Source organism: Mytilus galloprovincialis, chromosome 8, assembly GCF_965363235.1.
Source record: "Mytilus galloprovincialis chromosome 8, xbMytGall1.hap1.1, whole genome shotgun sequence".
Taxonomy (NCBI): Eukaryota; Metazoa; Mollusca; class Bivalvia; order Mytilida; family Mytilidae; genus Mytilus; species Mytilus galloprovincialis.
In genome coordinates this window covers 73,750,677-73,765,308 of record NC_134845.1, presented here as the reverse complement: position 1 = coordinate 73,765,308, position 14,632 = coordinate 73,750,677, and the positions used below count along the sequence as shown (strand labels likewise).

The following is a 14,632-nucleotide window of genomic DNA, read 5'->3' as shown; positions in this document are numbered from 1 at the left end:
CAAATATAAGAGGAAAACAACGAAACAACAGATACACTAAAGAGCAACAACAACAAAAAAACAAACGACAATGTAAAACACACAGAAACGAAGTATTAGATAAGAATTGCCATTTTCCTGACTTGGTAAAATTTTAAGAAAAAAATGGTTGGTTTGACCTGGTTTTGTGGCAAGCCAAACTAGGTAAATTCTTCTAGATAACCTCGATGATAATTCAAGTGTATTCGTATTCGTTAAGCATATCTTTTAGAATATGGGCAGATTACCTTAGTTTTTTCTTAAAGATGAATTATTTGTAACAACTTAACTTTGACTTTTTCGATATATGTTCAAATAGGCAAAGGGAAGGAAGAGAGTTGTGAGAACTTGAAATTGGTTTACCCTGCCACATTTTGTGCCTATACCAATATAACTCACTCTATCTGGACCATGTGTAATTCGTTCTTGCTTGTGTTTTTAAACGCACAAGCTAAAATTAAAAAATGTTCATATATGTTACATTTTCCCTATGAAGAATACAATGTTTCACTTGACCTTCCCTATGCATGAAGGCAAAGTATTGTTGTATGCAGCTTGCCACTGGCGCATGTCCATACTCTAGTGAACGTAACGGGGACAGAAAATTTTTGATTTTGAATGTCTATAAAAATTATGCATTGTCGAAAGTTTGGAATAATTGAAGAAACTATAATACATAATTCATATTTCTTCATGTACACAATATTTTTAAAGATCAATACCAATCTCGCTTGATATATACGCAGCATTAAAATGGCTATAAACTAGTATTTCATTGAGAGGATTTAATAACTTATTTATATAATTTTCTTTATTTGTAATCGTTATTAAATACGTATAAATAACCAAAACTGTAAAAGGAATGAGCCTTTTAATACTTCAAGTTTAAAGGGGTCTTTTTGTCATTTTTATTAAAATTCAAGATTCTGTGCGCAAAGCTCGGTGTGTGAATAACAAATACATTTAACAAATCAAAATTGCATATGTATAGTTAGGAGCATTTTAACAGAATTATGATATATACATGATTAACATCATTAAGTGAATAATTAAATAAAAAAAGAGACAATAATTTATTTTTTTATTGATAGCACAATTATTCTTTAAACTGACAGAAAAAGGTAAAATCACAAAAATACTGAACTCTGAAGAAAATTCAAAACTGAAAGTTCCTAATCAAATGGCAAAATCAAAACCTCAAGCACAACAACGAATGGATAACAACTGTCATATTCCTGACTTGGTACAGGCATTTTCTTATGTAAAAAATAATGGATTAAACCTGGTTTTATAGCTAATTAAACCTTTCAATTGTATGACAGTCGCATTAATTTCCATTATATTGACAACGATGTGTGAACAAAACAAACAGACACAATAGGTAAAAATGTCAAAAATAAGAGTACTGCAGTCTACAATGTGTTATTATCTTAATCACTATATAAACAATTAAATATGCAACAAAGAAGTACAAAAAGTCATATAGCCATAGCACATTAGCAAAAATGAAAAACAAGAATACAATAATTTACAATAGCACAATAACACAATGACAAGATGTATAAGTACAGAGGCATGTCAAATGGCCATCACAAAAAACAGACTAAACAGTAAAAGTTATATCCATAAAGACAAAAAAAAATACTATAACACGTTATTAAGATGATAAACAACGTCAGTACCCATAATATTTACGTCAAGACCATCGTGTATTAATTGTGAAGTTGATACGGAATATTTATCAGCAAGGTTTTGGTACCTTCCGATAAACTTTGTTAGGAAAAGGACGAGACGTTCTTTGACATTACCTTGCTTTATCAACTTTCTGCTCAAACTCTGTATACGTTTTACAAAGTCTGCGTAAGAGCTGCAAGCTCTTAAATATCGAACAAGTTTGGAAACGTATATCCCATATGCAGGTGAAATTGGTATAATGCTACTAAGATGGGCGAGGGGGAAATTAATAATTTCAAAATTAAAATCGTCTCGTTTGTAAGAAACTATCGTGACTGCCCTGATCGTGTTCAAATACATGCAAGTTTTGTTCATTGAACCTCAAATGTGCATTCCCTTCTACGATATACTTAGTTCAATTGGAATCAAAAGGAAAATGTAGGGGACAAAATCATGAACACCGCTGCATGAGTTGACCCCAGATAAATAAACAAAAATCATTGTTAGTAACTGGCTAGCTTTTCTATTAGATTTCGACTAGTTGAACATTTGGCCAACTAGTCTAAGAGAATAAGTTCACGAATGATCCATATTTTCTATTAATCTGGCCATAATACTAAAATTTCACTACGAAAAAGTAATGATATTACTATTAAAGCATTAATACAAATTAACTGCATTTTGGCACATCATATTAAAAATGACTGTCCTTATTCATTTTGACATCTTGTTCTTCCTTTTCATTACGATCTGTTTGTTAATCGTTCCATAAACTAGTTATAACATTTCTTTTTTATTTTCTTAAAGTAATAGACATTTTGTAGACTTGTCATGTGACTTCCATTACCGCGTGACCAAAATCTAGGCATCGTCACTTCCAACACATATTGAGCAAATGGGCAAAAAAAGTTTAATTTTAAGCTGCACAAAATATTTGGGAAGTTAAAATCTAATAAGTTGTCACCCTACCTCAGTCGTACGGAAATCAAGATTACGTACTTGCGGAACATAAATTACTTCTATACTACCCTACAGAATGACGATTATGAAAGTGTTTTAATAGAGCAGGGATACATTCGCGCCTTTTATCTGGTAAATGACGTCATAAAGGCGTGCGAAATTGACGATCTTTTCCGGTGAAAGACATGATTCCAGAAATGACGTATTCTCTGTTTGTTGTGTTCACGCATTGTTGTTAATATAACGGAAAGTAAGAGGTTTAGCTATACAACGAGATTTAATCCACCATTTTCTATATAAGAACAATTGATGAGAAAAATTATACACAGGTTGATATCCTGTTGAAATAAAACAAAATAAATCCAACTCTTTATTTGATAAGGTAAAAATAGCCAAGTTGGTTTATGTCAATTGCTTACATGTTTTTACGGGCTTTAAAAGTTTAATATAGGTGCATAATTTAGGACTTCTTGTATCTTTACGTGAATATTTTAAAACTATAATATTAAGCTTCGAGATATGTTAAAATATCAAAGAATATTTACTAAATAAAACTTAAAAGAAAAAAATATATAAAATCAGAAAAAAGGGGGTCCTTTTCCTATTTCCTACGGACTGGATTATCTGTACTTTCGTCTAATACTTATGTCAAAAAATAGTTTATTAGGTTACTAAACATTTGCGGTCTATTTCTACATAAAATATAGATACTGTTCACTAAATAACCATCATATAGTCAGTTGTTATTTTTGTTGACAAATTTACCATCATATAATATACATCCTAAAGTTAGGACCCTCTTAAGACCATCTAATGACACCACAACGGGCGTTCTAAAGTTGGGACAATTTATATTACTTTTCCTACGTTACGATATTATTGATAAACCCACTAAGGACATAGACACGGCATTAGATGATGTAAAGAAATGTTCTAGGACTAAGAGCGTTTCGATGAACAGGCCCCGGGTTATTACCAAAAACAATACTAAGTATCATTGCGGATTACACTGAATTTAATATTCATTTATTTTTATGTCCTTTTATATAATTCAGCATTGTTTTGGATAAGTAGAAATCCAAGATCGGTGAATATATCAATACTTTATTACAAACAATAAGTCTTTCAAGTTAAACTCAAAATCTAGACGACGTTCATCATCTCTGTCATCACGGGGAAGCTTATAATAATAATTCAGCTAGTCATCTGATATAATAGTATTCTTCAGCTGTCGAACTACACCTGGTAATTTGTGTTAGAAATCCGGTTGTTAGACTTATTCAATATCGGAATCAGTATTTGAACTAACCTCATTTTCATGTATATGGGAATTATTCTTCTGTCTATTCTATTTTAACACTCAAATATGTTATAGCTTCGCATTGATATAATATAGTGTTATTAACTGGCTGTTTGTGTGTTGGCCCTGTTATAAATTCGGGGTAAGCTGTATTCAGAGCCTCGAACAGCTGACCTGGCTTTTCGCATTCACGTCCATGGATTATTTCTTTTTCAACTTTGTATGGTGTATTTTTTTTATTTCTCGTCCAAGTTCTTCATCTTATGCTACTAAAATTCCTTTTATCTAGCAAATATAAAGTAGCTGGGAAGAATAAACCAAACAGTTTTACTATTCTGATGATTGATCAACGGAAATGAACCAGTGTCAATAATGCGCATAATGATACGTTTAAATTTAAGCAAGGCGTAAGAAAATTGAAACCGGAAGTGAACGTCCCGTATTAGCCCCATGTGACAATACGGCTTTTACCGTATTGGCCACCGTATTGCCTCTGTCCGAAAAGCAATATTAAATCTAATTTATATCGACAGGTCAACGTCATCAGTATTGCGTATGCTGAATTATCCGTTTTAGGGCTGATTAAATCGTATCATTTAATAAGTTTTAAATATTTAATCTATTCTAATCATTATTGAATAGTGATCATCACAAAGCGAGCATGACTGCAGTTACGTGTTCAGATTTTCAATAGTCAAATATTTTATTTTGAAGATACTCATATGCATAACCATAACATCTTTAAAAAAGATGTAAAACACAACCTGCTGAACCATTGCGAAAAATTAAATTGAATTGAAACTTGCGCTAATTTTACATCAATATCGTTATTTCCAACTGCGCATGTGTTTGCTTCTTTTTGTAACAAACAGGATTTACTGTTTCATTTTCTCAATATGGAAAAGGAAAAGGTATGTATATTGAAATTGTATTCCTACAAAAGTTTAATACTGTTTTAAACATTGACAAAGTCAAATTGTATCAGCGAAAATATTATCATTAAATAAGATTTAGATATAATCAATATTATGATATTATAACGGATAAAAATAAGATAAACTTTTGCAAATTAGGGCTCATACTAAGTTGATCCTTTGTAATTCCAAAATATGTTAGATTCCAAAGTACACTAATTTATTTATATGGCAAATACTCTTCTTTAATTATAATGTATTATTGTTTATCACAAACAGATAACTTTTATGATCAACAAAACTATTAAAGATAACTTTTAACTTTTTTTTTCTTTAGAAATAGCTTCATTTCAGTCATAGGTGAGTGTCTTTTGTGAATGGAAATTTAAAGATAAAAAAAACGTGTTAAAATATTGTCCAATTACTTTATAAGTAAACAAGGTAATGCAGTATTGCTGTGCCAAAAGTGATTTAATCCTAACATCCCTTTTTAAGGTCATTTGCTCTAATAACTATGTATATTAATTTATTTTCAAAGCAATTGACAGAATATTGTCCGATTAAACCAACAAATACCTTTGTTGCAAGTGTTATGCCATTTAAGGGTGTTAACCTTTTTTTTATTTAGTTACCAGGTCTTCGATTCTTCAACAAATTATGATTTGGGTAAAGTAGTTCAAAGTATAGTGGATAAAAAGGGTGTCGTCATAGCTCTAAAGACTTACAATTTAAGTTACTTTCAAGAACGCTTGTCGCTTCTAATACTTTTCCTGCTTCTACATGTATTGTCTTAAAATAACAGTTACATCAAATCATTTAAGTTTCGATTATTTTGATATTGAAGTTGGTGTTAATGTTACTATAAGGAAAATTTCAAAATTATAAATGAAAGAAAGCAAGGTGCATTATTGAATCATATATATCAAATTCATAAAATAGTATACTTAGTTTAATATAGAAAATTAATATATTAACAAGTTAAGAAGTATCGTAGTTGGTAACTGTTATATGATAAAAACATCTCAAGATATTCACTTGCAATACAATTGGTCATCTATGCTAATATAAGATATGCTTGTTCTTATATTACAGAATGTACAAAACATGTAGGCTTGACATGGACAATTTTGTATACGCTGCTGAGTAATTTAACCGAAATTAATGCGAACAGTTATGTTAATATTACGTTTAATTCATGATTTAATATTTTAGTCAGATGCTTACATAAATTATATGCTACTGGAACACACATTTATGTATGATGTAAGATAAGTGAATCCTGTACTGTGTTTAGTGACATGAAAACTTCCTTCGTCATAGTGGAAAACTTCTTACATGAATGTTTACATGTACGATCACGTGTTTAAGTTGACCGGGTGTCTCACATCATAGTGGAAGGTAAAATAGCAACAAAAAAATAATCGGTGTTAATCTTTAATTCAACATTGAAATATTGAGACACTGGTATATTTAATTTAAGTAAAGAGCATTAAGTGATAGATGGTTCTTTAAAGTACAGAATATGTTTCATTAAAGTCATATGAAATGAGTTTGATGTTATCTTAACATTATCGAAATTATTAAACTAATTTCTGGATATATATACTGAAATAGTCTTGTATGCGCATATATTTTTTTTTACATCTATTGTGAATCTATAACGTATAATCGAACAAATAATATTTCATTCAGTGGTTCTTGGTACCAAGCTAATCAACTTTTGAGTTTGTTACCGATCAACACAAATCACTGTGAACATGATAAAACGTAGTGAATTGAAAGAGCCATGATTTTTTGTTCCATGTGTTCCCAATTTTTTTATAAAACTTTTTTTTCTTAACAGTTGTTTTGAAATGGATAAAGTGTGTTTAATTGTTTGTTAAGAAATAGATATTACTTTCCACCAATTAGTACACGTTTGCTTACATTATTTCATACCGTATTTCATTTCCACTCGCATTTTGGCTGTGCTGTGGTCGTATTTCTAACGGAAGGTTTGGTAGTGAAGGTAACTGCATACGGCAAAATATGTGAGAATAAGTGTACGGGAAGACAATTTACAGCAGTTCATCTATAACAATTGTTATGGTATAAAGCGTTTTCTATTACAAGAAAGTACGCGTATATGCGTATATTTGCTTTATAATAACACTTACTTAGCTATTCAAGTATATAAAACAGATTTACTTATGACTTTAACTTACCCATGATTATAAGGGATACGACTCAGATAGTTGGATTGTAGGGTAAATTTATTGTTTTTGTTTTGTAAGAAAAAAAGAATACAGTGACCGCAGTTTTTCTTTTATTCTCTGAAAGCACAGAACAAAAATTATTCTTTGATATTTAGATTTTAAATTGTATCGATTAGTTTTATCTCTATTCACAAAAAAAAAATTTTCAACTTTGTATGGTGTATTTTTTTTATTTCTCGTCCAAGTTCTTCATCTTATGCTATTAAAATTCCTTCTATCTAGAAAATATAAAGTAGCTGGGAAGAATAAACCAAACAGTTTTACTATTCTGATGATTGATCAACGGAAATGAACCAGTGTCAATAATGCGCATAATGATACGTTTAAATTTAAGCAAGGCGTAAGAAAATTGAAACCGGAAGTGAACGTCCCGTATTAGCCCCATGTGACAATACGGCTTTTACCGTATTGGCCACCGTATTGCCTCTGTCCGAAAAGCAATATTAAATCTAATTTATATCGACAGGTCAACGTCATCAGTATTGCGTATGCTGAATTATCCGTTTTAGGGCTGATTAAATCGTATCATTAAATAAGTTTTCAATATTTTATCCATTCTAATTATTATTGAATAGTGATCATCACAAAGCGAGCATGACTACAGTTACGTGTTCAGATTTTCAATTGTTAAATATTTTATTTTGAAGATACTCATGTGCATAACCATAACATCTTTAAAAAAGATGTAAAACACAACCTGCTGAACCATTGCGAAAAATTAAATTGAATTGAAACTTGCGCTAATTTTACATCAATATCGTTATTTCCAACTGCGCATGTGTTTGCTTCTTTCTGTAACAAACAGGATTTACTGTTTCATTTTCTCAATATGGAAAAGGAAAAGGTATGTATATTGAAATTGTATTCCTACAAAAGTTTAATACTGTTTTAAACATTGACAAAGTCAAATTGTATCAGCGAAAATATTATCATTAAATAAGATTGAGATATAACCAATATTATGATATTATAACGGATAAAAATAAGATAAACTTTTGCAAATTAGGGCTCATACTAAGTTAATCCTTTGTAATTCCAAAATATGTTAGATTCCAAAGTACACTGATCTATTTATATGGCAAATACTCTTCTTTTATTATAATGTATTATTAACACTGGACACTTTTAATTTGCAAAACACTCATTTGCAAATCCGCCGCCGCCTCAAACAAGAGCTACAATATCATGTATATAACCAAAATGTGCAGAATTACATGGGATTCAATAATTTCATTGGTTTTCTACAGTTACTTTCATATTTATTTTGCAATTTGAATTATAAAAACATGGGATTTTCAATATCCCATGGGACAGGGCAAAATCCCATGGGATTTACCATTATCCCATGGGATTTTGGTTAAATCCCATGGGATTTTTTTTTGTCCCATGGGATTATTGTAGTCCCATGGGATATTTGTTGTCCCATGGGACAAAAAAAATCCCATGGGATTTTTATTATCCCATGGGATTTTTAATATCCCATGGGACAAATTAAAATCCTATGGGATTCTAATTGTAAATATATAGATATGAATAAACAGTAATGTGTATGTTACAATGTATTCTATTTGGTAGTAAATTATTATAAGATGAATCTTTTTAATTGAATATCTTTTTTTCTTGGGAAATGTTAATTTAGCATATTGTTCTTTAACTGTTCAAAACTAAACTTTTAAACAACAAAGCAGATAATGTAAGTATCAATATATGTTTATTCATGAATTATAGAATACTTTCTTGAAACACAATTATTTGCCATTTGAAATCAATAAAAACTCTATTGTTAGGCTTAACATACTAGTAGCTATTTAAGTAAATCTATTTTTTTCACAATATCCCTCAACACAAAACATAAATAGTTTCTTATCATCCAGCATTGATTGATGGTATAGTCCACTTTTTGGACATTCAGCACAGAACTTTGACATTATTGTGGTTTCAATATTTTTTTGAATTTAAAAGAACTTCAAATCATTGACTGAGTGATGAAAATAATAACTGATCCAACTTTTTTCTTTGAATTTATTCTGGTCTTGTTTCTATGTTTTCTCCATTTATTTTAGGTGGTGAATTTCAATCCTTCTGAAAAAGAACCAATAAAATCTAAAGTAATGGATTATACAACATTGTTTTCATACATGTAGCAATAATATGATTTTCAATAAAAATAGCTATGCGGTATGGATTTTACTGATTGTTAAAGGTTGTCCAGTGTCATCAGTTGCTAACGGCCTACATCCTTTGGTCTCTGATGGAGGGTTGTCAAATTAGCAATATACCACATCTTCCTATTCTAATACCAATAACAATCAATTAATTTATTCTTCTTTATAAAATTTGGGTATTTTCCCAAGTTATATACATAATATATATATATACTGTAAATTCAGAATTAATGCAAGTTTTTTTTTATTGCGAAAAATGCAACGGAGTTGTAAACGCAATAATTTAAACTCATATTATGAAATATTTTATATGGATTAAACAGGATTTTTCAAAATCGTAAAATTTAAAATCACATTTAAGTCTAAAATGACAGAATCGCAATAATAAATGCACGCAATAATTTATGAATTTTACAGTATAAAGATCAATGTTAAAAGTTAAAACTTTAGACAACTATAATAACTTTCCATTATTCACAAGAATTTGCAATATATTATACAAAATGCAGACAACAGAAACAATATTTCTTTAAGCTTTTGAAGTTCAGACAGATTTCAATTTGTGTTTTATTTCAATGAAAAAATACCTTGAACATATTGGAAATTATAACATTGATACAAACAAAATATGTATGTTTTATCCTTTTTTTTTTGTGTTGTTGGCTTGCTGTCTCATTTTAATATACATTTAAACATACATCAATAATCTTCTTCTTTATTAAAAGTAAAAATAGGATATTTTTGATTTTGATATCCCAAAACATTATAGTTCTATCACATAACTTATTACCAAGTTCAAAAACACCAATGTGTTTGATATTAATTTTAAGACATGTATAAATGTTCCAGACCATATCAGTATTCGGATCTTACTTTTATGGTCCAGAACTTACAGTCCCACCATATGTGTACAGTCAGACCATTTAAGTATACTTGTACTGTCTGGTACCAGCTCAACCAAACCTGTGTTTTTATTTTAACTGCAATTAAACTTTTTGTATTAATCTATTAAAGATTTCAGTTATGTTGTTCTGTACTGTACATTTGTTTGTAATAAACTTGACCAACTTCTTAAAATTGGGCAGACTGTATGCGTACAGTCCAAATACTTGTTTGTTCTGGAACATAAACATGATTAACAAGCATTTGGCAGGATGTCATGCTAAAATCCCATTAATATTAGTACTAAATTTTGAGTATATACATGTAAATCCACAAGTTACTTACTGAAATTCATGGTGAACACTCACCAAAAACTTACAATTTAGAGGAAAGACTGGAAAGATGAATGCACTAACACTATCAAAACAGAGCATAAAACTTACCGAAAAACAAGATGTTTTACATTTATCCAGGAGCAGGATAATTGAAAAGTTGTTTTTTTCTTTCTCTGCTGTCCATCATAAAACCTTTGAATTCATTCATGCAAAATATGAAAATCTGCAAAGCTCAACTTATCCACATTTTGAATTTTGAACTGCATACTTGTCCTTTTCATCTTGCTGACAACCTAAACATAAAAAAATGATAAAAACATAATTCTAGATTGATTTTGTGTTTTTATTTTTGTTGGTACATGTACAAACAATTTTCCCAACTTTAAAACGAAAACATCATCACCAAAGAGGAGGTCATACTAACCTCCGAAATATTTAAACAAACCGAAATTATTACTTGATTAAGATCTTGTCGTAAATTAATGGCATAGATACTCTTATTTTTGAAAACTTGATGTCTATTGCATACTTATATTCCTTTGTACGAAAATCAAATCAAATATATTTTTACGAGAGTATGCATATTAAGATGGATTCCATGGACTTTAATGTAAGCATGATTAATTTTAAAGTCACTGACAGTTTTTCAGCTCTATGTGTACATTTTGAGAGAATCTTGCAATACTGTATATTCTGATATTCAGAACTTATTGTGAGGTTTTTATTAATACAACTGAAAGCTGTATCTCGTTTTCATTTCTGATACATATTTATGAGCTGAAGACCAGTGCCGAATTTTTCTCACTGCATTGAAGACCCATAGGTGACCTTCGGCCGTTGTCTGCTCTTTGATTGGGTTGTTGTCTCTTTGTCAAATTCCCAGTTTCCACTTCCCATTTTATATCATGTATGCTGATTTTTCTCAAATAACAATATTCAATCATGCAATTTTGTCTATTATTGAAAATACGATAAGCAAAAATAAATGCACAAAAAATTTAACATTGTTATATATATGTAAAAGACTTTTTTTTAAATTCAAAACAGTTGCCTACACTGTTAATTTGCTTGTTTGATTTCATATTTTTAAAGCCTTTATAGCTAGCTAGATGGTATGCCGGGGTGGATCCAGCCATTTTAAAAAGGGGGGTTCCCAACCCAAGACAAAGGGGATGATCCTATATTCATTTGATTTGTTTTATTGTCTCATACAAGAATATATATGGTTTGACGGTGGGGATCAGGGATCCTGAAATTTTTTCACCTAACCACTGGATGACAGGGGATCTCAACCATTTAAAAGTTTCTCAAACATGTGGGGGTGGGGGTGAACCCCATGGACTCTCCCTATATTTCCTTTGATTTGTTTTATTGTTCTATACAAGAATATATAAATATGGTTTAGGGGTGGGGATCTTGACCGTTTACTAGTTTTCAAACTAGAGGGGGTGGGACTTCACTTTTATTTTATTTCATTATTAATTTTATTGTCCCCGACAAGAATATATATGGTTTAGGGGTGGGGATCTGGATCGTTCACAAGATAATAGCACATTCTCAAATTGAACAGAGTGGGGTAACCCCAAAGACCTCCTTTTAATTTCATTTGATTTGTTTTATCGTCCCATTCAAGAATATATATGGTTTAGGGATGGCGGCCCGGGATCTGGACCGTTTACAAGATAATAGCATATTCTCAAATTGAAAGGGGTGGGGATTACCTCCCATGGACTCACCCTCCCTTCTTTCTTCCCCCCGAAATACCTTTTAATAAGCCCCAATGCACAGATAGTTCACAGTATTTTCCCTTAATTTACACTAAAGAATATACACTATACAGGTGTAATTTTTTTTTAAAAAGATAATACAACTGAAGACCACCATGACCACAGTGGTGGATCCAGAATTTTTCATAAGTGGGGCCCACCGACTGCCTAAGAGGGGTCTGCTCCTGCCATGACTCAGTGATTCCATATATAATCAAGCAATTCTTTTCCCAAACAGGGGGCCCTGAACTCCTGATTCCCCCTTTTTTTTTCCTCATTTCAATCACCCTGATATAAATTTAGTTTTATCACTTACAATAGGAATGGTTTGAATTCCCCAATAATTCTTATATACCATTAATATCAACATATTTCATTTTTGATAAATGAAAGGCAAAAGTTTTCTATGGGTAGAAATGGATAGTGGGAAGCTTTCAGATTCACACCATGCCGGTGGCTGTGTTCAAAGTGCTGGGTTTTTATGACCCTCGTTGTTTGCGGACTAACTATTTATGCCAGTGGTGGATAATAGTGTGCGTGCATTAATCTTCTATACCTTCTTTATCAATATATTCAAATACTGACGGCAAGTGTTGTAATGATGTATCAATGTCTTTTTGAAATCACCGTGCTATTTACATGTGGGATCGAGAATGCAGGGGAAGGAAACTTGTCAATTATGTTTATTTCTAAGCCAAAATAAAATGAGCCGCCGTAAAATTAACCTTGGGTAATAACAGTGCATGTAAGGCTCGTCTCGGAGGGGTGTCTTTTTTTCTGTCTTCTTTTTATGCCCCACCTACGATAGTAGAGGGGCATTATGTTTTCTGGTCTGTGCCTCCGTTCGTTCGTCCGTTCGTTCGTCCTGTTTCAGGTTAAAATTTTTGATCGAGGTAGTTTTTGATGAAGTTGAAGTCCAATCAACCTGAAACTTAGTATATATGTTCCTTATGGTATGATTTTTCTAATTTTAATGTCAAATTAGAGTTCTTACCCCAATTTCACGGTCCACTGAACATAGAAAATGATAGTGCGAGTGGGGCATCCGTGTACTGGGGACACATTCTTGTTTTAGTTATATTTTTAATAACTTACACTTTTTTCCATTATTCTCTTTCTTTCACTATTCTTTATTCCTTTTTTTTTCTTTGTCCTTTGTTCTCTATTCTGTTAATTAACATCCATACCCTCTTATGTGTATGTGGACTTACTGTAGTTTATTTTTTAGTTCTGGCAGAGATATTAGATACAATATATATGTCTCTGGTTCTGGTATTATGCGATAAGTCAATTTCTTTTTCATGCAGTGTCATGAAATATAATGGTTTTATGCATATCAGCCAAGATTGTGCGCAACATTTTAATAAACAATTCAACACTATATACACGTTATGTGAATTTTATTAAAATCGATGAAGAACATGAATTTGGCAGCTAGTGCCCCTTAAACAGGTAAAGTTCAATTAACAAATTCTGATCTACTGGCATTCAACACCAAATTACTTACTTGCTGTATATTGATAAATGTGATTGTATATTGTCAATACCTCAACATCGAGAATACGTCATGTGAGGTGTTGGTCGCTACGTTTGATACGGGGTCAAAGGTTGCGGCTTCGAGACAGAGAAAAACATCCAGGTAAAAAGTGTAGAATTTTGTTTTTGAAAATTTGAGTTGTAAATTTTCCTAAAAAGTACTTAATTCCGTTCATCTAATTGTAAATTTTCCAAAAAAAAGTACTTATTTCCGTTCATCTATTATGGGTATAAACTAAACTGAACAAGAAAAGTATTAGTAAACAGACAGAAAGTCCGACGTTGAATTAATTATTTTACAATTAATTGTTTAAATATATGAGAGAATGTTTTAGGCGAATTTTCTTTAATTACAGATAAATGTATTTTAGGTTCAGGAAATGATTTATTCTTCGGGTACGTCTAAACAACCGCTCAGGACCTCCTGAGTGCACTCAGGACATACAAAGTGCACTCAGGACCCATTACCGTAATCATATCTGCACACATGATGGATGTTTATATTCGTTATACGCTTCTTATTTTAGAGTTAAATTTTGGTAGAAGTTGAAATCGCAGGGGCGGATCCAGCCATTTTAAAAAGGGGGGGGGTCCTAACCCAGGGCAAAAAAAGGGGGGGTTCAACTACATGTCCCCATTCAAATGCATTGATCGGCCAAAAAAAGGGGGGTTCCAACCCCCCCCCCCCCCGGAACCCCCCTCCCCCCTCTGGATCCGCGCCTGAATCGAACTTAGATAGATATGTTAATTCTTATAAAATAATGAGGGCACGTGTCACTGATTACACAACTACTGAGCCATGAATTATCCAATCAACAAAATTGATT

At 31.4% G+C, this 14,632-nt stretch overlaps 1 protein-coding gene and 1 long non-coding RNA gene across 4 annotated transcripts in view; one reads left to right on the top strand and one right to left on the bottom strand.

The window, feature by feature from the left end:
• The first annotated feature begins 7,626 nt into the window (after positions 1-7,626).
• Positions 7,627-14,632, top strand: part of LOC143042542 (sodium-dependent proline transporter-like) — a 56,505-nt gene continuing 49,499 nt past the window's right edge. The window contains exon 1 of the mRNA XM_076214915.1: positions 7,627-7,965. Within this exon, the coding sequence (XP_076071030.1) occupies positions 7,951-7,965 (15 nt within the window). The 5' untranslated portion in view covers positions 7,627-7,950. The remainder of the gene's footprint in view (positions 7,966-14,632) is intronic.
• LOC143042540 (uncharacterized) lies at positions 8,814-14,390 on the bottom strand. Of its 3 annotated transcripts, none has more exons than XR_012968039.1 (3): positions 13,365-14,390; positions 10,612-10,796; positions 8,814-9,203 (listed from the first exon to the last, which is right to left on the bottom strand). It is a non-coding gene; the product is annotated as an uncharacterized LOC143042540 (long non-coding RNA). The 3 variants fall into 3 exon arrangements; XR_012968037.1 differs by lacking the exon at positions 13,365-14,390 and adding an exon at positions 12,826-13,142; XR_012968038.1 differs by lacking the exon at positions 13,365-14,390 and adding an exon at positions 12,855-13,142.